General features: G+C 40.3%; 2 protein-coding genes across 6 annotated transcripts in view; one reads left to right on the top strand and one right to left on the bottom strand.

Moving 5' to 3' along the window:
- Positions 1-17,390, bottom strand: part of Ndufaf5 (NADH:ubiquinone oxidoreductase complex assembly factor 5) — a 31,987-nt gene extending 14,597 nt beyond the window's left edge. For 3 of the 5 annotated variants that reach the window (XR_008214817.1, XM_052722712.1, XM_052722714.1), the window contains exons 1-7: positions 17,120-17,387; positions 14,809-14,849; positions 11,558-11,621; positions 7,059-7,106; positions 4,619-4,722; positions 2,565-2,604; positions 1,033-1,230 (exon numbers count right to left, since the gene is read on the bottom strand). Coding sequence is in view for 4 of the 5 variants with exons in the window: in XM_052722712.1 (XP_052578672.1) it covers positions 1,033-1,230; positions 2,565-2,604; positions 4,619-4,722; positions 7,059-7,106; positions 11,558-11,621; positions 14,809-14,849; positions 17,120-17,341 (717 nt within the window). In the remaining variant the exon portion in view is untranslated. Of the gene's footprint in view, positions 1-1,032; positions 1,231-2,564; positions 2,605-4,618; positions 4,723-7,058; positions 7,107-11,557; positions 11,622-14,808; positions 14,850-17,119 lie in introns of those variants that run through there. The other 2 variants (XM_052722713.1, XM_052722715.1) reach the window with 2 other exon arrangements.
- Positions 17,391-17,464: 74 nt separating this feature from the next.
- Positions 17,465-20,028, top strand: part of Esf1 (ESF1 nucleolar pre-rRNA processing protein homolog) — a 57,795-nt gene continuing 55,231 nt past the window's right edge. Inside the window, exons 1-2 of the mRNA XM_052722711.1 lie at positions 17,465-17,595; positions 19,028-19,708. Coding sequence (XP_052578671.1) covers positions 19,069-19,708 — 640 coding nt within the window. The 5' untranslated portion in view covers positions 17,465-17,595; positions 19,028-19,068. The remainder of the gene's footprint in view (positions 17,596-19,027; positions 19,709-20,028) is intronic.

Below are 20,028 nucleotides of genomic sequence, written 5' to 3'. Positions count from 1 at the left end.
ATCCCATCAGTCTACGCAGAATCTGTGTTTCTTCTACACTTCCTGTTTATGGATCCTCTCTATAAAACTCTCCACTGGGACTGAAATACAGCATGTTCTACCTCAACTAAGCCTAGACTTAGAAAATGTAGTCACTTGTGTCTGCTTGAATTGAGAGTTGGTGGTAGGGACAGTACCACAAGTGCCCCTATAATGGATACCCATTACCACATTTGTAGTGGTCTTATCCCATATTATACCTAGCTTGGATTTGAAGATTCTAATGGAGTAGTATTTTTAAAGTCTCCCTTAAAGGGGTTGGCAGGTAAAGCACTGAGTTCAGTACTGAAGCCCACAGCAGGAGAGAACTGATTCTCAAAAGCTGTCCTCTGACCATTGCTGTGGGATGTTCTGTATGGCAAATGTGTTGCTAATTAGTCAATAAATAAAACACTGATTGGCCATTGGCTAGGCAGGAAGTGTAGGCGGGACAAGGAGGAGAATAAAGCTGGGAAGTGGAAGGCTGAGTCAGGGAGACACTGCCAGCCGCCAAGATGACAAACAGCATGTGAAGATGCCGGTAAGCCACAAGCCATGTGGCAAGGTATAGATTAATGGAAATGGATTAATTTAAGCTGTAAGAACAGTTAGCAAGAAGCCTGCCACGGCCATACAGTTTGTAACCAATATAAGTCTCTGTGTTTACTTGGTCGGGTTTAAGCGGCTGTGGGACTGGCAGGTGAGAGAGATTTGTCCTGATTGTGGGCCAGGCAGGAAAACTCTAGCTACAGACCATGGCACACCTTCCTCCCTCACAAAATAAATACATGCTATTTAAAAAGAAGTTTCTTCATAAACTGGTACATTTTTTGAAGCTACTTATCCTGGAAGCTAAATGCTAAAGTTTATATTTTCAACAATTCAGGCAAGTTGTATTTACGCACACTAAAGATAGCAAGACACTCCCCCCAAAAAAGAAGATAAAAAGAAAGAGCAAGGAAAACTGCCCCAAGCAATGAAATAAGTGGGTGACTTGGTTCTCCTGCTACTCACCACGGTCAGAGTATTGAAGCCAGCTCTCCCAAGCAGATGTCCTAGGTCACTGACAGCAGTGAAAGGAGAAATGTGTGGGGAAAATCCTCCTTCCCTTTCTGTTTCTGCTAACTGTAACGAACACCGAAGTTCATAGAGCGTGTCACCTCCAAACATCGCACCAACAAACACCCCATCTGGTTTTAAGACATAATGAATCTGTAATAAATATAACACAACTATTCAAATTTTACAGACAGAAACATCAAAACAATAACTGTATCCAAGCTAATATTTTATGACTACAAACCTTATTTTGCCAAATAAATCAGGAAGTGAATAACATCAGACAAGAATCCTAGAGTCACTGCTCTATGGTGTGTAGTAATGTTGTATAGTAATGACAAAGACAGAAAATACACTCACTAATGATTCTAGTATCTATAAGATGGTGTATGTTTTCAAATTTTATAAGATACAACTTGCTTTTTACAGTAACTACTACAAGAAAAACATTTAAAAAATGATAGCTCACAAAATTATAATTCTTCCTGTTTGTGCCCTCTAAAAAGAAATTTTTTAAGATGTCCCATCAACAGATAGAATTTATTTCCTACTCTTTTAATCTGGGCTGAACTTCTCGTTTATTTTGGCTAAAGAAATGCAGTACAAGTGACAGCTCATGAGTTTCAGCCTAGTTTAGGCCAGTTCTCACATGGCTCTGCATGCTTCCTTCAAACTGTTCTCCTGGAACACCCCCACTTGCCCACACCATCATATACCCACCACTCTCTGCTCACTGATAAACACCAATCTACAAGCATTTGTCTAACTCTTACTGAGAGTAATGCACAGGACAGATATAAACATAGACAAGTTCCTACCCAGAAAAAGTTCACAGGCTATAAAGGGAGAGAAGGAATTTTTTTTTTTTTTGGTTTTTCGAGACAGGGTTTCTCTGTGTAGCTTTGCGCCTCTCCTGGAACTCACTTGGTAGCCCAGGCTGGCCTCGAACTCACAGAGATCCGCCTGGCTCTGCCTCCCGAGTGCTGGGATTAAAGGCGTGCGCCACCACCGCCCGGCGAGAAGGAATTTTTTAATATAGAATATGCTTTATAACCAGGCAGTGGTGGTACACACCTTTAATCCCAGCACTCATGAGGCAGAGGCAGGCAGATCTCTGAGTTCAAGGCAAGCCTGGTCTACAAAATGGCTTGCAGGATAGTCAGGGCTGCATGGAGAAACACTGTCTCAAAAAAAAGACAAACAAACAAAAGAATATGTTTTGTGATACCAATATTATTTTAAACAGTAATTAAATCTTTTATAAATATAAGCAATTCTACAACTGACTATTCTTAAAGTTCTCAAGGAATGTCACCTAATGTGTATATTTGTAAGTCAAAGAGTACCAAGTATATCCAGCCCATACAACATTACAAATATTTGGTTTCATTCCATTCTCTGTAAGACTTACAAACAGTGAAAACAGAAACATTTGTCAATCTGGATAATAAACTAACACAGAACTAAGTCAACATAAGTTTCCTCACCTGTTCAAGTGCTCTAGGAAGGTCATTCACCCAGTGCAAACTAAAATAGAAATACATAGTTGCTTAACCTTAATTAGTGTAATTATCATTAGGCTAAACCACAAAAAAGTATTAAACTTTGAAATCTGAAATTAAAACATTTTCTATACTTCCACAACTCTGAACTTTTTTTACCGTCTCCATAATTTTGCCTTTTCCAGAATATCATATAGTTGGAACCAACATACTCAGCTTTTTTAATAAACTTTCATTTGGTAATGTGTCTTTAAGTTTCCTGCATTCTTATCATGTTTCTACACCTTATTTCTTTTTAGTGCTAAATAACTCCATTGTCAAGATGTACCACAACTCAACCACTTAGTACTGAAGGACATCTGTGCTCCATAGTTTTATGTCAACTTGACACAAACTAAAATCACCTGAGTAGAGAAAACCAATGAGGAAAACAGCTGTAGGCAAGTTTGTAGGACATTTTCTTAAGTAGTGATCAATGGGAGAATGCCCAGCACATTGTGGGTGGTCCCACCCCTGGGCAGGTGGTCCTGAGTTCTCTAAGAAAGCAGGTGAGCAAGGCAGGGCAGGCAAGCCAGGAAGCATACTCCTCCATAGCCTCTGCATCAACTCTTGCCTTCAGGCTCTTGCCCTTACCGCTTTTGATGATGAACTTTATATGGAACTGTGAGTGAAATAAACCCTTTCCTTCTCAAGTTACTTTGGTCATGGTTTTTCATCACAGCAAGAGTAATCCTAAGACAGCATCTTAGTTGCTTTCAAGTTTTAGCAATTAATAACCTAGCCACAGTGGTAAAAGCACTTGTTACTCTTGTGGAAGGCTGAGTTTAGTATTTAACACCCAAATGGTGGCTCACAACAATCTGTGACTCCAGAGGACTCTACATCCATTTCTGGCCACCACAGGCACCAGACATGCATGTAGTGCACATACACACCTGCAGTTAAAATACTCATATACATAAAATAAACAAATTTAAAAAAATTTTAAGGAGTAATATATTATTCATGTTCATGATTTTGCATGGATATAGATTTTTCATTTCTCTGGGTAAATATCAAAGAGTATAAATGCTGGAACCTAACAAAGTATGTTCAAGTTTCAGGAAATCATCGAACAGTCTTTCAAAGCGTCTATATCATTTTTGCATTCCCACCAGCAATGAGTTCCTGTTGCTCTACACCCTTGCCAGCAGTTGGTGTTGTCAGTGTTTGGATTTTTCCTATTTTAATAGGTAGACAGCACATCTGACATCTTTTAAGATGATGGAAATCAAAAGAACAAAGCTTTCTAAACTTATACATAAAACACCTTTTAAATCTCCTGTTTTCTGCTGACCCTGTTTATTCTCTAATGTGTGACAGCAAAAGAGCTTTAGCAAGCTGTATGTAGAAACCTGGGAATAAAAAGACACTACATCAGATTTCCACTAGGGTGTCCTAAATCCATAATTGTTAAACAGAAGAATCTTGTAGTTTATAAACTAAAGAATTTACTTTATCACAGTGAAGAACATACAGCTCAGTAAAAGTGCTTGTCTTTAACCCAAGGCCTTAGGTTTAATTCCAGGTGGGGATGGAGGGTGATGGTATTAATCCATTATCTATTGCTAGCCTAAGAGTAAAATGTTACAATGTAAATTAGACCTATTTATAACATATATACACACACATACGTACGTGTGTGTTTGTGTGTGTGTGTACACATGCATGCATGCATGCACATGTGTGTACATGGAGGCCAGAGGCTAAGCTCATGCTTGGGTTCTGACCATACTGTTTTTTAAATGGGGTCTCTCACTTATCTGGAACTCATCAAGTAAGACTGACCTGCTGTTGGCCAGGGAGCCCCAGGGATCTGCCTGTCACTGCCTCTCCAGAGCCAGGATTACAATACAGGCATGTGCCATTATGGCTGCCTGTGATGTGGGTTCTGTGAATCCAACTTAGGTCTTCATGCTTACACAGCAAGTACTTTACCAGCCAAGGCATCTCTCCAGCCTCTCTAACATACATTTTAAAAGTACAAATGGATTACTAACCTTAAGCTGCTAACCACCAGGTCAAATGTGTTTTCTTGGAAGGGAAGGAATTCTTCATCAGCTAAAATATTCACAGTAGGAATATCTGTTTCTAAGGAATTTTTCTAATGGTAAAAAACAAAAGTTCAACATATTTAAATAGAGTTTCAATTACTAACACAATCATTGTTAAGCACTGTTAATGTTATATTTACTCAGTAGTTTCTATCAAAAAACAAAACGAAACACAAAATGTGGCACACAAAAGGCACACAAGAATCCTTCTTAAATAACATCAAGCTGCTCCAAAAAAATATAAGCAATAAATCCATTCACACTAAAAGAAATCTCAGGTAACTGAAAATTTCAGTGCAACAAATGAAGCCACAAAATACTAGATGTAAATCTGGTTGAACACTTTTATACTCTTAAGATTGTTTTAAAATCTATGTAAACAAGACTAAAAAGTTAGAAACTGTAAATGAAAATATTGATGTTTTATGACAAACTAATTTAAAAAACTTCTAAAAAGCAATAAACAATGTAAATGAAAAGTGGGAAGATATATATTATAGATTATTAAAGGTTAACGTCTCTAAATTATAAACTCTTACAAAGGACCTAAAAAAAAAAAACAAAAAAACATGTAAAAGCTCAAATCAACGAAGGTGAGAGGATAGGCATGTCACAAAGTTATTTTAAAAATTCAAAGTTAAGGAATACCAATGAGTGTCAGGCGTGGTGGCACACGCCTTTAATCCCAGCACTCAGGAGGCAGAGGCAGGAAGATCTCTGAGTTCAAGGCCAGCCTGGTCTACACAGCTGTTCCAGGACAGCCAGGGCTGCTACACAGAGAAACTCTATCTTGAAAAACCAAAGAAGAAAGAAGGAAGGAAGGGAGGGAGGAGGGAGGGGGAGGGAGAGGGAGAGGGAGGGGGGGAGAGAGAGAGAGAGAGAGAGAGAGAGAGAGAGAGAAGAAGAAGAAGAAGAAGAAGAAGAAGAAGAAGAAGAAGAAGAAGAAGAAGAAGAAGAAGAAGAGGAAAAGACCAACAAGGGGCCAGAGAAATGGCTCAGCTGTTAGGAGCATTTTGTGCAGAGGACCCAGGTTTAATTTCCAGCACCCAAAGAAACTCACAACCATCTGTAGCTCCAGTTTCAAGAAACCCGATGCTCCTCTTTTGGTTTCCATAGGCACCAGGCATGCACATGGTGCACATACATATAACCAGGCAAAACACTCATACACAAAAACTAAAAATAAATTTTGAAAAAGAAAGAAATATACCCACACCCACAGAGAGACAGAGAAAGACAGAGACAGAAAGACACTGACTAAATGGTAGGTGGCCGAAATCCAATAATCAAGCTATCTGTCCACAGCTATTTCACTGAACTAGTAATCAAAGACAGAAAAAATAAAGGCAATTTTAAATTTTTACTTATCTGATTAACAAAAATAAAAGAGGCTGGACCAGGGTTGCCAAAGAAAAAAAGAAAAAAGCACTTTCACATAAAATCCTCATTCATCTTTCTAGGGACAATCTGGAGATATATACTGAACATGAAAAATAAAGGAATAAATGAATTCTACCAAGAATTTATCTACAGGCAAAAGTAAATAAACCAAACACACACAGTTATTTTACATATGATGTTAACAGCATGGGTGGCTACTGAGAAATCAGAACTGCAGCAGGCTTCCAGAAGTTGCTCAGATAAATCTACTATGTGATGCTCACATACAAGCAGGCTATGTGGTCATTTTAAAAAGAAGAACACATACACAAACAGTATTCAAACAGAACACAGTATCATTTCATAAAAACATGGAATGTTAATGTAATACTGTATACGTGAACTTGGGGAATGGAGGTAGTTACACATTTATAAAGGTGGGAGGCCAAATGTCACCAACAGCTGTCTCTGGGTAATATGATTAGGAATCGCTTTTCTTACTGTATTCCCTGTATTTGTAGCTGGAAGATTTCCTGTGTCCTGGCCTGCCGGCGAATGGGACAAATCTCTCCCACTCATGTCCCTCAAGTAAACACACAGAGGCTTATATTAATTATAACTGCATGGTCATGGCTCAAGCTTTTAGCTAGCTAGCTCTTATGTCTTAAATTAGCCCATAACCATTAATCTATATATCACCACATGTTCCGTGGATTTACATGCTTCCCATTACATGTTGCTTCTTGGGCAGCTGCCTGGCGTCTCTCTCCTCCTTCTTCCTGTCTCTCTCTGAATTTCCCACCTGCCTCTAAGCTGCCTTGCCATAGGCCAAACAGCTTTATTTATCAACCACTTAGGGCAACACATATTCGAAGCATACAGAAAGACATTCCCCCATCAGTATTATCTGAGTGTATATATTTATAATTACACTTACATTGCAAAAGAAATAAAGAACTAAAAATTAAACCAGGAGGTCAGAAACAAATTTTAAAAAGCTACTTACCAAAGCATGTTCTGCAATGTCTGTTTGAAAAATCTTTCCCACGGTCTCCTGCAATGGGATAATCAAAGCAAAACAATTACTGAAATTTCCAAAGGAGGAAATTACAATTTTTACCTCCTCCAATCTTTAATCTGTATCTTCTGGTCTTTCTCTCACCAACAACAGGCATCAGCTTCCGAATCTTGAGAAAATTCTTACCTCAGCACCTCTCTGATTTTATCTAGTTTTACTTGTGTTTTATAAACATATACTTGATATATGGGTTTTTGTTTTGTTTTGTTTTGTTTTGTTTTGTTTTGTTTTGCTTATAATTCAGGACTTTGCTCATGAGGTTTACAATTCTTGGTGTCTATAAAGTCACTAAATCGCCCTCTAGGGGTGGCTCATGGGCTAAGCATAATCCCAGTTTCTCATTGGGTCAGTCCTGGTCAGTCTATCTCTTTATCTGCAGCACCACTGAGATCTCCAGGAAACATCTTCAGTGATTTCCATGTGGCGTCCCTCTTCTGTTAGAGAAACTGCTATCTTTCAATTCATACCACATTCACTTTTTTCTGCTCACAGCTTAGCAAGCGTATACCCTACCAATATTTGTTAGGCAGCGGAGAAGAGAAAGAAGAGAGCACTGTGAGTTGAACTGTTTGCTGATTTCCATGGTACTGCTACTCTGCCGAGGTGGATTACATGCTACTTGATGCAGGCTTGGTAAGGGAGGTGCAGAACTGGCTCTCAGATGACACCACTGTGGAGAGCAGAGAACTAAGCTAATCAATCTATCTGTCTCTCTTCAAAATCTGAACAAAGAGATGAAAAGACATGAGCAAAGGTCTCTGAGCTCGAGAGCACATACACTTAAGGTTAGAGCAGTGGTATGCTAAAAACTAACTCTTGGTAGGGTACTATTATGTAGCACTTGACAATTTCCATTTTCAAGTTATCAATACAATACCATTGAACAGAGTTGGGGAAGAAATAACAACTAGCTCTCAGAAGCTGGAAAAAGCTAGTACAGGGTACATATAGTGGGGCCACACGCATCAAGAATACTAGAGACAAAAAGCTGGGCAGTGGTGGCACATGCTTTTAATCCCAGCACTCGGGAGGCAGAGGCAGGTGGATCTTAGAGTTCAAGGCCAGCTTGGGAACAGGCTCCAAAGCTATACAGAGAAATCCTGTCTCAAAGAACCAAAAAAAGCCGGGCGGTGGTGGCGCACGCCTTTAATCCCAGCACTCGGGAGGCAGAGGCAGGCGGATCTCTGTGAGTTCGAGGCCAGCCTGGGCTATCAAGTGAGTTCCAGGAAAAGGCGCAAAGCTACACAGAGAAACCCTGTCTCGAAAAACCAAAAAAAAAAAAAATGCTAGGGACAATCTACAAGAGAAAAAGAGTGAAGATAACATGTAGCATCCATATAACCCCAGAAAGCGTGTAAAACAGGGGTGTACTTCATACTTTAGTTTCAACATCTCAATACCTTGTGAGAGATAGCTCTACTTCCAAATCTGAGTAGCATAGAACTTCCAACAAATACCTTTGTATTTAAATTGACTTCAGTGGATTTCTGCTTCTTAAAATCAAAAGATGGGCCAGAGACACAGCTCAGTAGTAGAGCCCACATTAGCAAGTGTTCTATCACTGAGTTACACCCCAACTGAGTTAAAGTTACCTTAACATTCACGCATTCACAATGTAATGATTATTCACTGAGGGTTGTAGGAACTATGATTTTTAGTAATGAACAAAAATAAGCAAGTCCAGTACAAGAAGAAAGACACCAAAGAAACAAACAAATACCATGGATTAATGAGTGCTATGGAACTTACTGTCAGCAAAAGTGGGGGTACTATTTGAGAAAGTAATCACAAGACTGTTGAGATGGCTCAGTGAGTAAAGATGCCAGGCGCCAATCTGATGACAGATATAATCAACTTTCTAAAGATATCCTCTGATCTCCACATGTGTGCTGTGACAGGCATGTGCTCACACACATACAAATACACACACAAATACATGATTATGACTAAGTTAGAAGAGAATACAACAGTTCTGACAAGATGAAGAATGACTTGGCTTATACTTTAAAAGGATCATCCTGAAGTGAGCACAGATTGTTGGGGGCAAAGACAGAAGCAGGGAAACCCATGTGGGAGCGACTACAGCAATTTAGGAAAGGGGTGGGGACAGCTAGGGCCAGTACGGTAAGGTGAAGGATGTAAGAAGTGGAGCTACAGATAAATATGATACCAAATGGGAATTCCAGATCCAATCACTGATCAAGTTCTACTGGGTTTATTAGGACTCTCATATATTACACCTTTAAATCAGCTTCATCTCCCAAGACTGTACTGCCTTTAACACTGCCTCTTAAAGGGTCTGTCTACTCCCTCTTCTTGACTCTTTCTGACATGATATGCCCAAATTAATGGTCCTTCAGCATCACTCGATCACATTCCACAGCATTCTCCCTTCCTTCTGCCATGCTGATTCTCAACGCTCTGAACCACCAACCCGGATTCTGGGCCTTGAAGACTACATAAAATCCTGCCCTTTCACTCTCGTTGCATTTCAACAAGTGTTTTATTTCCTATGGCATTTGTTCTCATCAACAGTCATGTCTGGGGAGTCTCACAATCCCCCTGCCACCCAGCCCAAATATACATTTTTTTTTTTTTTTTTTTTTTTTTTTGGTTTTTCGAGACAGGGTTTCTCTGTGTAGATTTGCGCCTTTCCTGGGACTCACTTGATAGCCCAGGCTGGCCTCGAACTCACAGAGATCTGCCTGTCTCTGCCTCCCGAGTGCTGGGATTAAAGGCCTGCGCCACCACCGCCCGGCCCAAATATACATTTTATCAAAACAGATTTTACTTCAGAAATCCCAGGGGCTTCAGGATGGCTCAGAAGTTAAGAGCATCTTCTGCTCTTTCAGAGGATCCAAGTTCATTTCCCACCTATGTCAGGTGGCTCACAACCATCTGGAACTGCAGCCCTAGGGAATCCAATGCCTCTCGTACCTGTGGGCACCTGCACTCAGGTGCACATATCCACATGCCAACATACTCACCTACACATAATTAAACATAAGACAAATAAATATTTTTTAAAATCCCATTTTAATCTTTGTGTCTAGCACAGTGTCTTAATCACAAAGGCTAAAAGGATATATGAACAAATAAATGTATTTATGGTTTGTGGTGATTTGAATAAGAATGGCTCCTATAAGTGCACAGATTAGAATGCTTGGTCATTAGGGAATGTGGCCCTATTTAGGGATTAGGAGGTATGGCTTTGTTGGAGGAAATAGTCACTGGGGGTGGGCTTTAGGGTTTCAAATGCTCAAACTAGGCCCATTGTCTCTTCCTGCTACCTCCAGATATAGAACTTCTTTCTCCAGCACCATGTCGGCCTGCATGCTGCCATGCTTTCCACCATGACAATAATGGACTGAACCTCTGAACCTGTAAGCCTGCCCTAATTAAATGTTTTCCTTTCTAAGAGTTTCTGAGGTCAGCCGGGCGGTGGTGGCGCACGCCTTTAATCCCAGCACTCAGGAGGCAGAGGTAGGTGGATCTCTGTGAGTTTGAGGCCAGCATGGGCTACAGAGTGAGTTCCAGGAAAGGCACAAGTCTACACATAGAAACACGCCCCCCCCCCAAAAAAAAAAAGAGTTGCTGAGGTCATAGTGTCTCCTCACAGCAACAGAAATCCTCAGACATGATTTGCATTAGAAAATGTGAAATAAAATAATATGAATACTATTAAATGCTATCTATATTTTATACAGCTTTTAACTAATAAAATTAATATGAATATATGTATATATGTGTGTGTACATATTTTTTACATTGCCAAGAATCACATTCAGAGTTTCATATATGCTGGGTAAGAATTCTGCCAGTGAGCTAGACACCAGCTTTTATGATGAATTATCAAAAATGCTTAAACAAAGTGAGAACAAAGAGAAAAATATGTAGGTTTAAAAAAATTATTGCTTTTAGAATTCTTACATTTCTTAAAAAAATTATTGAACTAAAGCACTGAATAAATGTTTAGCAATTTTAACATAATCAAAATCTAAATATTCAACTAAACTGATCAGGGAAGTCTTTTCTTAAAATGAACTAAATTCAGTTATCTTGCCTTCAAAGCACTAGGATCTGAGTTCAGTTCCCTGAACCCACATAAAAAAAGCTGGACATGGTGAGCCTGTAATGCTAGCAAAGGAGTAGAAGAGACAGGCAGCTCCCAGGCTCACTGCCCCTCCAGTATAGCCTACTTGGCAAGGCGTAGGCCTACAAGAGGCCTATCTCAAAAAAACACAAAGATGGATGGCACCCAGGGAGAGCACCTGAGGATGACACCAAGGCTGTGTTCTGACCTCTGTGTGCATGAGCACACACGTACCTACACACACAAAGAAATGCTCCAGGCATGCTTTGCATGTGCACACACACAATTAGTCAATTGTATTTTTCAAAGTTAATTAAGCCAGTGTATCAAATACCTTATTCAAATGTTGTGCTATGTAGCCTCTTCCACATCCCACATCCAGCGCAAGAGGGAAATCTCTGAAAAAAGACATAGAAGCCAAGCTTTGCAATACCGACCATAAAATAATTAAGAACTAATTGTCTTAAGTAAACGGATTTTAGTAACTACACATTTCAGGAGCCTTGCTGTACCAGCGTATCTAGCAGAAGATAGAATGTACAGAGCCAGTCTGTTTGATCTAGTCACTAATCCACAGGCCCTAATACTGAACCATGGAGACCCAGCCTCAGGCAGGCGATGTAGGTCAGCAGTGCAGCACTTTCCTAGCATGTGCGAGTTCAAGCTCTAGCAGCACAAACAAACAAAAAAGTTTAGACATGAAATTGAAGAACACACTTAACAAAGGCATCTGAGTTCAATAATCCAAGATTGAAATCAAGCTAAATATAAGTTAATATGGAAACAATGGCATACTTAGCAGCAAATCAATAATTATCTTTACTTCTCAAATACTCTGAGGCGGGAGAACACTTGGAAATGTGCTCTATTCTCCATATGAAATTTCATAAAGCATTTTTAAGCTTGGGCTGGGGATACAGATCAGTGATAGAGTGCTTGCTCAGCATGTGCAAGGCCCTCGGTTTAATCTCCGGCACTACAGGGTTAAAACTAAAAACCTAAAACTCCAAGAATTATGGAAAACTTAGGAGTACAGAAAGTTCCAAGTGTCCAGTGCTAAGTCAACTCAAATATCTCCTCTTTATTTATAAATATATATGTGTATATATATATATATGTATATATATATATATATATAAATTCTTATTTTATATATGTGAATGTTTTGATTGCAATGTATGTATACGCATACCTGGTGCCCACGAAAACCAAAGTGGGCATCCCTTAGAACTAAAGTTACAGATGGTTGTGAGCCTCCATGCAGGTACTGAGAACAGAACCCAAGTCCTCTGGAAGTGCATGCAACCACTCTTCCTAACTACTGAGCTATCTTCCAGATCCCAGCTCAAACATATCATGTAAGGAGCAATGAACACTTGAATTGAACACTTGAATTCAGTCAATCTGAAGCCAGAGCCAGAAGATTAAACCTCCATATTAGACTAGCTCCTCTAAATTGGGACACACAGCAACTGTAAGCCATGCGTTTCCATAAACAGAAGAAAGAACAAAAAGGACTGTCAGTTTAATTGTTTTTAAGAATGACTGCCAAAACTGGGCTGGGGAGTGCTTGCCATGCAACGTGATGACTTCCAACCACCAGCACCCACATGAAAGTTAAGCTTAAGTGTGGCAGCATGTGCCTATAATCTCAGTGCTAAAAAGTCAGAGACAGACAGATCTCTGGGCCTTGCAAGACAGCCAGTTGTAGTGATTTGAAATAAAATGGCTCCCAAAGGGAGTGGAACTACTAGGAGGTGTGGCCTTGTTGAGTAGGTGCGGCCTTGTTAAAGGAAGTATGCCATTGTGGGGGTGGGCTTTGAGGTTTCCTATGCTCGGGATACTGCCCAGTGTCTCAGTTGACTTCCTGTTGCCTGCAAGATGTTGGACTCTCAACTACTTCTCCAGCATCATGTCTGCCTGTACACCATCATGCTGCTCGCATAATGGGGTAAACCTCTGAAAGCAAGCCACCCTAACTAAGTTTTCCTTTGTAAGAGTTGCTGTGGTCATGGTGTCTCTTCACAGCACTAGAAACCCTAACTAAGACACCAGTCTAGTATAATATAAGGGATGGAAATTACAGGCTTGTGCATGCTAAGCACAGTGGCTACAAATCAAGGCCTGTTAAGTACTCTAATAATAGAGTATCAACACAAGGACATTTACTAGCATTTTAAATAATTTAATCCAAACATTTAATGTTTAAATTATCCTTTCAGTCATAATCACAAGTCTTAATGGACTTGGCTTTATTATCCTCAGAGTTGTGGCATAGTTTGTAAACTCCAAACTAAAAAGCAAAACTTAGTGCTTCATTCATTAAACTATAATTCAGGCAAATGATAATAGTGAGCCATTTTTTTGTCTTTAATTAGTGACGAAAAATGAAACAAGGAGGGGCCTATTTGCGACAAGGAAGTATTTTTTACCTTACAAAATTATAGACTCCTTTTCATTTGTAAAGATGTATCCAAAATATAGCTGGAGAGTCTGTGAGTTTATAAAACTCTCCCTGCTTTTATGAGATAATGATGATAAATTTATCCCATGTTGGTATAATTCAATGAATGTTACTTAAAGAAAAGCCAACAAAAAGGAGTGATTTGCTAATGCCAGAGAGGAGGTCTACTATAAAGCCATTCTTGGGCTGTCGTTCCACTACATGGTGACAAGTCTGAATCAATAAAGCTTTCATTATGCCCAAAGCATACAGCAACAGATCCATCAAGATTTTTATACTACTCAATGAAAGTGCTCTTTCTCAAGTCATTCACCACAGAATTGTCATAAAATCTGTACTACCATTAGCAATGTAGTACATTTTAATACAGTACCAGGAAACAAATCTAGGTACACTTTCTCCTTCACTCAAGTGGCAAAAGATTCTATTGTTCATTTCAGTAAAACCTAAACTTAGATTTAATAAATCTTAAAATTTCACATGTAGTTGATTTTTTAGTTCCACATTTTGAGCAATCTGTCTATTAAAAAATTTGGGCTAAACCAAGTAGATCAGTCATTCAGGCTTGAAGAAAGGCAAAAGTTTTATATCCATACTATTTTTTAAAAGAGAATACAACAATGAAGAAAATGTCATTTGCTTTCCCAGAAAAAGAACAGCCAGGTGTGGCTGTGCAAGCTTATAATCTCAGCACCCATCCTATAATCCAGGAGGAGTGCCATGAGCTGGAAGCCAGCCTGGGCTACATAGTGAGACCCTATCTCAAACATCTAAAAAAGAAAGACGATGTTAGAGTGATTTCAATCACCAATCCTGGTAATCAATTTCTCAGATTCGACTATTCCACATATCAAGCTCTCATCGTTTAATTTCAAGTCTCCACTCAACAGCAGATTCTGCAGTCCTTCAGGACTGGTGGAACATGTCCACATTCCCAGATGCTCAAGAGACTAAGAAAGGAGGACTGCCCCAGCTCAGTTAGAGGCAAGGCCTAGGAGTTAGAGCAAGACTCTGTTTTGGGAAAGAGAGACAGAGACAGAGACTAAGAGACAGAAAGACAAGGAGAGGGGGAGAGGGAGAAAGAGAAAGTGACAGCATCTCACTGTAATATCAACTCCTACCTGGCTATGTCATACACACGGTCTGCAATCCGACTTCCAACCTGAAAGATTTCAAGAGTCAATGGGTTAAATACACGGAGTAGGTTTAACAGAGGAGTAACATTCTTTTTTCCTAAGATTCAACTTACGTTTCAAAATGGTAAGTACTTTGTATCCCATTTTCTATTTTCCCATAGTAACTTTCTTTATAAATACTGGATACGGATAAAATAATATAAAACATAATAAAATATCCCTGGAAACAAACTGAAGTAAATTACCTTAGAGCCAATTTCATAAAATCAAAATTAAGCCATCTGCTGGGTGTGGCAGCTTATGTCTACAGTCCTAGCATTCAGGAGGCCGAGGCAAGAGAACTGCGACAAGTCTGAGGCCAGTCTGGAACATATGCTAGTTCCAGCCTAGCATATATTATAAAGACCCTTGTCTCAAAAACAACATAAACACGGGGAGGCTGAGGCAGGTAATCTCTGTGAGTTCGAGGCCAGACTGGAATATATTACACAGTGAATTCCAGGACAGCCAGGCCTATAGTGAGATCTTGCCCCAAAACAAACAAGACCAAAACCCGCTCTAAACAATCTTAAAAACTAGGTTTAGTTTTTGGTTTTTCAAGACAGGGTTTCTCTGTCTAACATCCCTGACTGTCCTGGAACTCGCTTTGTAGACCAGGCTGGCCTCAAACTCAGAGATTCTCCTGCCTCTGCCTCCTGAGTGCTAGGATTAAGGATGTGGGCTACCATTGCCCAGCAGAGAAGAGGGAATCTTAATTGAGAAAATGTCTCCATAAGATTAGCCTGTAGGCCAGTCTGTAGGGCATTTTCTTGATTAATGATGGATGTGGGAAGATCCAGCTCATTATGAGTGGTGCCACCCTTAGGGCAGGTGGCCCTGGATGATACAAGAAAGCTGGCTGAGCAAGCCATGAGGAGCAGGCCATTAAGCAGCATTCCTTTAGGGCTTTTTCTTCAGATCCTGCCTCCAGTTCCTGGCCTGACTTCCCTCAGAAATGAAGTGTAACTTGGAAGTTGTAAGATAAACCCTTTCTTCTTCAAGTTACTTTTGATGATAGTGTTTTATCACAGCAATAGAAACCCCAACTCAGACAAATACAAGTGATACACTAGCATGAGATACATTAAAATAAAAATTATTCATTATAAATTAATTATAAATTAATTCATTAAGGTTAAGGATTATAAATCAGTATATAACTGATCACTTAATAAAAACTTAGGACAAACTTTGTGTAACTGCTAAATGAATTAACCACGTTTTTGTTTTGTTTTGTCTGAGAAAGGGTACCCAGGCTGGCTTTGGACTCATAACAACCCTCTAATCCCCCACCTTCAGCCTCCTGAATGCCAGGATCACAGACATGTGTCACCATACTCAGCCAATCTACATTAACAGCTTTTTTTTTCTTTTAGTAACTTTTGCAAATTAGTAAACACCAAGTCTGGAAAAGTACAGATGACCAGCTCCCCAGCACAATATAAAAGAAGTCGAATGGTAAGTACCACCCACCCTGCACTAGGTTAGTGACATCTGGCATGATTCCACTCAGTCTCTTATAAACATTCCAGGGCTGTGATTTACTATAGGAAAGCTCAGAACACAGTTGTTTTCGTTTTGAGAGGGTGACGGGCAAGGGCTACATCGAAGTCTTTTCCCTCAGCAGCCCACTTTGTACGTCATTCCAAATGTCAATACCTTTTACTTACTTCAAAAACGATTTTCATATGCTTTACTGAAAATATTCTAGTTCTGCACATTCACAAGGCTTCAGTCAGGCTGTAAGCCAGGTGCTTATCTTGAACAGAAAGAGGTACTTATGGAAGGGCCCCTATAGGTCCTTTCAGGCTCAGTCAGGAGCTCTGTACTCATCTCTTCCTTTTCCTAGGATACTCGACCTATCTCCCATCTCAGCTCAACTAATTTCTCACACAGCCGTTCTTGACCATCCTAATCACCAATACCACCATTTCACTTTTTCTTCTCCTTACTTGAGCTGAAATTACATTCCTTGTCTATGCCTGTCTCGCGCCCTCTCCTTAATGCGATCCTGCAAAGGCGGGGGCGGGGGAGGGGGAGGTGGCGGGGGGGGGGGGGGTGTTGGATTGCTTTGCCCTGCAACTCAGGCAGTACTTGCTAAGCGAATGAATGGTTGTCATGCACGCTAGCCGAGCCTCGTCCTTTCAGAATAGAAAGGCCCACAAAGGTGAAGCTTCTTCTCAAGGTCACACGGCCGGGTGGGTCGGTCCGCCCTGCCAGCTCCGCGCCTCCAAGCGTCACGGCCCCGCAGTCTCACCTCCTCCTTCAGGTAGTCAAATTTCCTAGGCTCAGGCTGCCGGGCTGCCCAATTTTTCTGCTTCCTCTTCAATTCCCTGTCGAAGATGTTTAGGGCTCTGGGCGAGGTGCTGCCCGAAGGAGGGACACTGGACGCTACCGCCCTGCGACCACAGCTCCCGGCAGAGACCGCCGGGCCCCCAAGCCTCGGGCTTAGGCGCCAAAGCACGACCGGTCGCAGCATCTCCAGGCGCGGCGCCACAGCCGGGCATATTTTCTGTTGTGCGCATGCACCGATGGGACTACGGCTAGCACAAAGATACAAAATTATTCCAAGCGGGAAAGACAAGGTTGAGGTAGTTTGGCCCAGTTCGCGTGCCGTCACGGCGGAGCGTCACGCGAAGGATTGTGGGTGTGCGCTCCATGTGAGCTCAGACCGGGATCCGAAAAGAGAACTGAGGAGCTGTGTGGGTCTCCGACGGGATCTCCTTGGGATCTGTGAGTAGTGCGCCTATTGTTTGGTCCCTTTCTGGCCTCATTGTTCTCTTCAGGGCTGCTCTCCGAGAGACCTCAGCCGAGTAACTTTCCCCGAAAGTTTGTGAGGTGGGAAGATGGTTCCGGAACCAGCTGGCCTGGAGCTCCCAGGACAGAGGATGAGGGGACTGTAGGGATGAGGGGAAGCGTTTGTAGTGAGGTCCAGTTGCCTTCGCTCCTCTGAACATCCTACGTTTGTCGAGGGCTTCAATTTCCAGCATTTACAAGCACTACCTCTGATTGTTGGATGCGGTGATAGCTATATCGTAAAACTATTCAAAGATTAAGTGCTGTAGTACATCTGAAATTTATAAGCGCAGCCGTGAAGTTTTATGTTTTTCTCGTTAGAATGTAAAGGATTTTGAAGAAAAGCAGCCCTGGCCTGTGTGATGGCGGAGCACACCTGTAATCCCAGTATTGGGGCAGAGACTGTTCACAAGAGAGAGTATGCATTTGTACAAACATGTGCGTTTTCATATGTTTATAACGGATCAGCCTATCTAGACCTTAGTCACTTTGAGAATAAAATGTTACAAGAAAATGACATTTGGAACTGGAGAGATGGCTCGAAGGTTAAGAGCACTGGCTGCTCTTCTAGAGGACCAGGATTCAATTTCCAGCAACCACGTGATGGCGGACAGTCCCTAAAACCAGTTCCAGGGGATCAGAACAAATCAGGCCTCCGTGGGCACCAATCACAGAATTGGTACTCAGACATATATACAGGCATAACACCCATACACATGAAAAAAATTAAGAAAAAGAAGGTAACATTTGTTAACTGTAGTGTGAGACTTTTTTTTTCCTTGAATTTTTCGAGACAGAGTTTCTCTGTGTAACAGTCCTAGCTGTCCTGGAACTCGCTTTGTAGACCAGGCTGGCCTCAAACTCACAGAGATCCGCCTGCCTCTGCCTCCCAAGCACTGGGATTAAAGGTGTGTACCACCACCACCCAGCAGTGTGAGACTCTTAATTTGGTTCTTAATAGATGGAAGGATTTACAGAAGGAACCCTGAGGTAAATCTAGTTTGATTCCCTTCCCCCATTAGTTATGAGACAACTTTGTAGAACTAAAAGCTGTTGAAAATGTAAAGATTAACAAAGAGAATGGAACAAAGTATGAAAAACAAATGAGACCAACTGAGATTTAAGAATATTTTATTTCTCTCTCTCTAGGATTCTGTTTGCTTTGTCTTAAATTTGTTTCAAGTGATCTGTAATGTAAGAATTTTATGTTACTATGTTTTTTTTATGTTTGACCCAGAATAGGTTGGATTGTTGAAATTAAGTTTAAATTCCTTAATTTTATGTAAATTTAGAGTGTTTAAGTATGTGTGTTTATATTTTAGTTGTATTATTAACCATTCATCATTGTAATATATATTTTATTTTTCAGTGTTTGGTTTTTCTGGATATTTATTCAGTAAGACTTTAAAAATGTCATCCAAACAAGAAATAATGAATGACCAGCGGTTTAGGCGGGTTTCAAAGGATCCCAGATTTTGGGAAATGCCAGAAAAGGACCGAAAAGTCAAAATTGACAAGAGGTTTCGAGCCATGTTTCATGACAAAAAATTTAAATTGAATTATGCTGTTGATAAAAGAGGGCGCCCTATCAACCACAGCACTACAGAAGACTTGAAACGCTTCTATGAGCTTTCAGACTCTGATTCTGACCTCTCTGATGAAGAAAGCAAAGTACTGAAACAAAAAAAAGTAAAGCAGAAACAAAAACAGACCAAAAATGAAGCAAAGTCAAAAATGCTGATTGAGGAGAAAAAGAAAGAAACCAAAAAAATTGATCAAAAGGATCCCATAAATAAAAATGACTTAGATAATTCTGAAAAAAATCAGAAAATGAAAAACTTGTGTAAATCTCAGAAGATAGATTCAGAAATAAGCCCCAAGAAGGATAGTGAAGAATTTCTGCAAAATACAAAAAAGAAAAGGAGCATCACTGACCACAGTGCAGACTCTTTGCCTAAAGGAAAATCAAGGACCAAAGATTCTAGTACCTCTGAAACTGTGAAATCTCCAACAATCACTTGTTCTAAGGCAAAAGGAGAAAAGCAATCAGGTTGGTTGGGAGTGCTGATTCTTCTGTGTTACACTATTTTTTTGATATCTCCTTAAGAAGTACACAATAATTATTTTTGTAGTATGATGAGAATGGTCAAATGTTTATGATAAGCTATGAAAGAAACAATATGCAATGATTTCTTCTTGTTTTGGTACCAGAAGACAAACATGAAAGCTTGGGTAAATGATTTTAGTTTCTAGTGAGCAATGCTGAGAGCTGCTATATGTTGTTATATAGGAAGAGATGTGTTTGAAGAAGGTAAGTAGAGTTGGGTACTCGTTCATTTAGTCTGTTCAGCTCCTGAGTGACAACTACAA

This window comes from Peromyscus californicus, unplaced genomic scaffold (assembly GCF_007827085.1).
Source record: "Peromyscus californicus insignis strain IS unplaced genomic scaffold, ASM782708v3 Scaffold_7__1_contigs__length_154581171, whole genome shotgun sequence".
Taxonomy (NCBI): Eukaryota; Metazoa; Chordata; class Mammalia; order Rodentia; family Cricetidae; genus Peromyscus; species Peromyscus californicus.
Note: the sequence above shows the minus strand (reverse complement) of the source record. Positions and strands in the feature narration are given on the sequence as shown.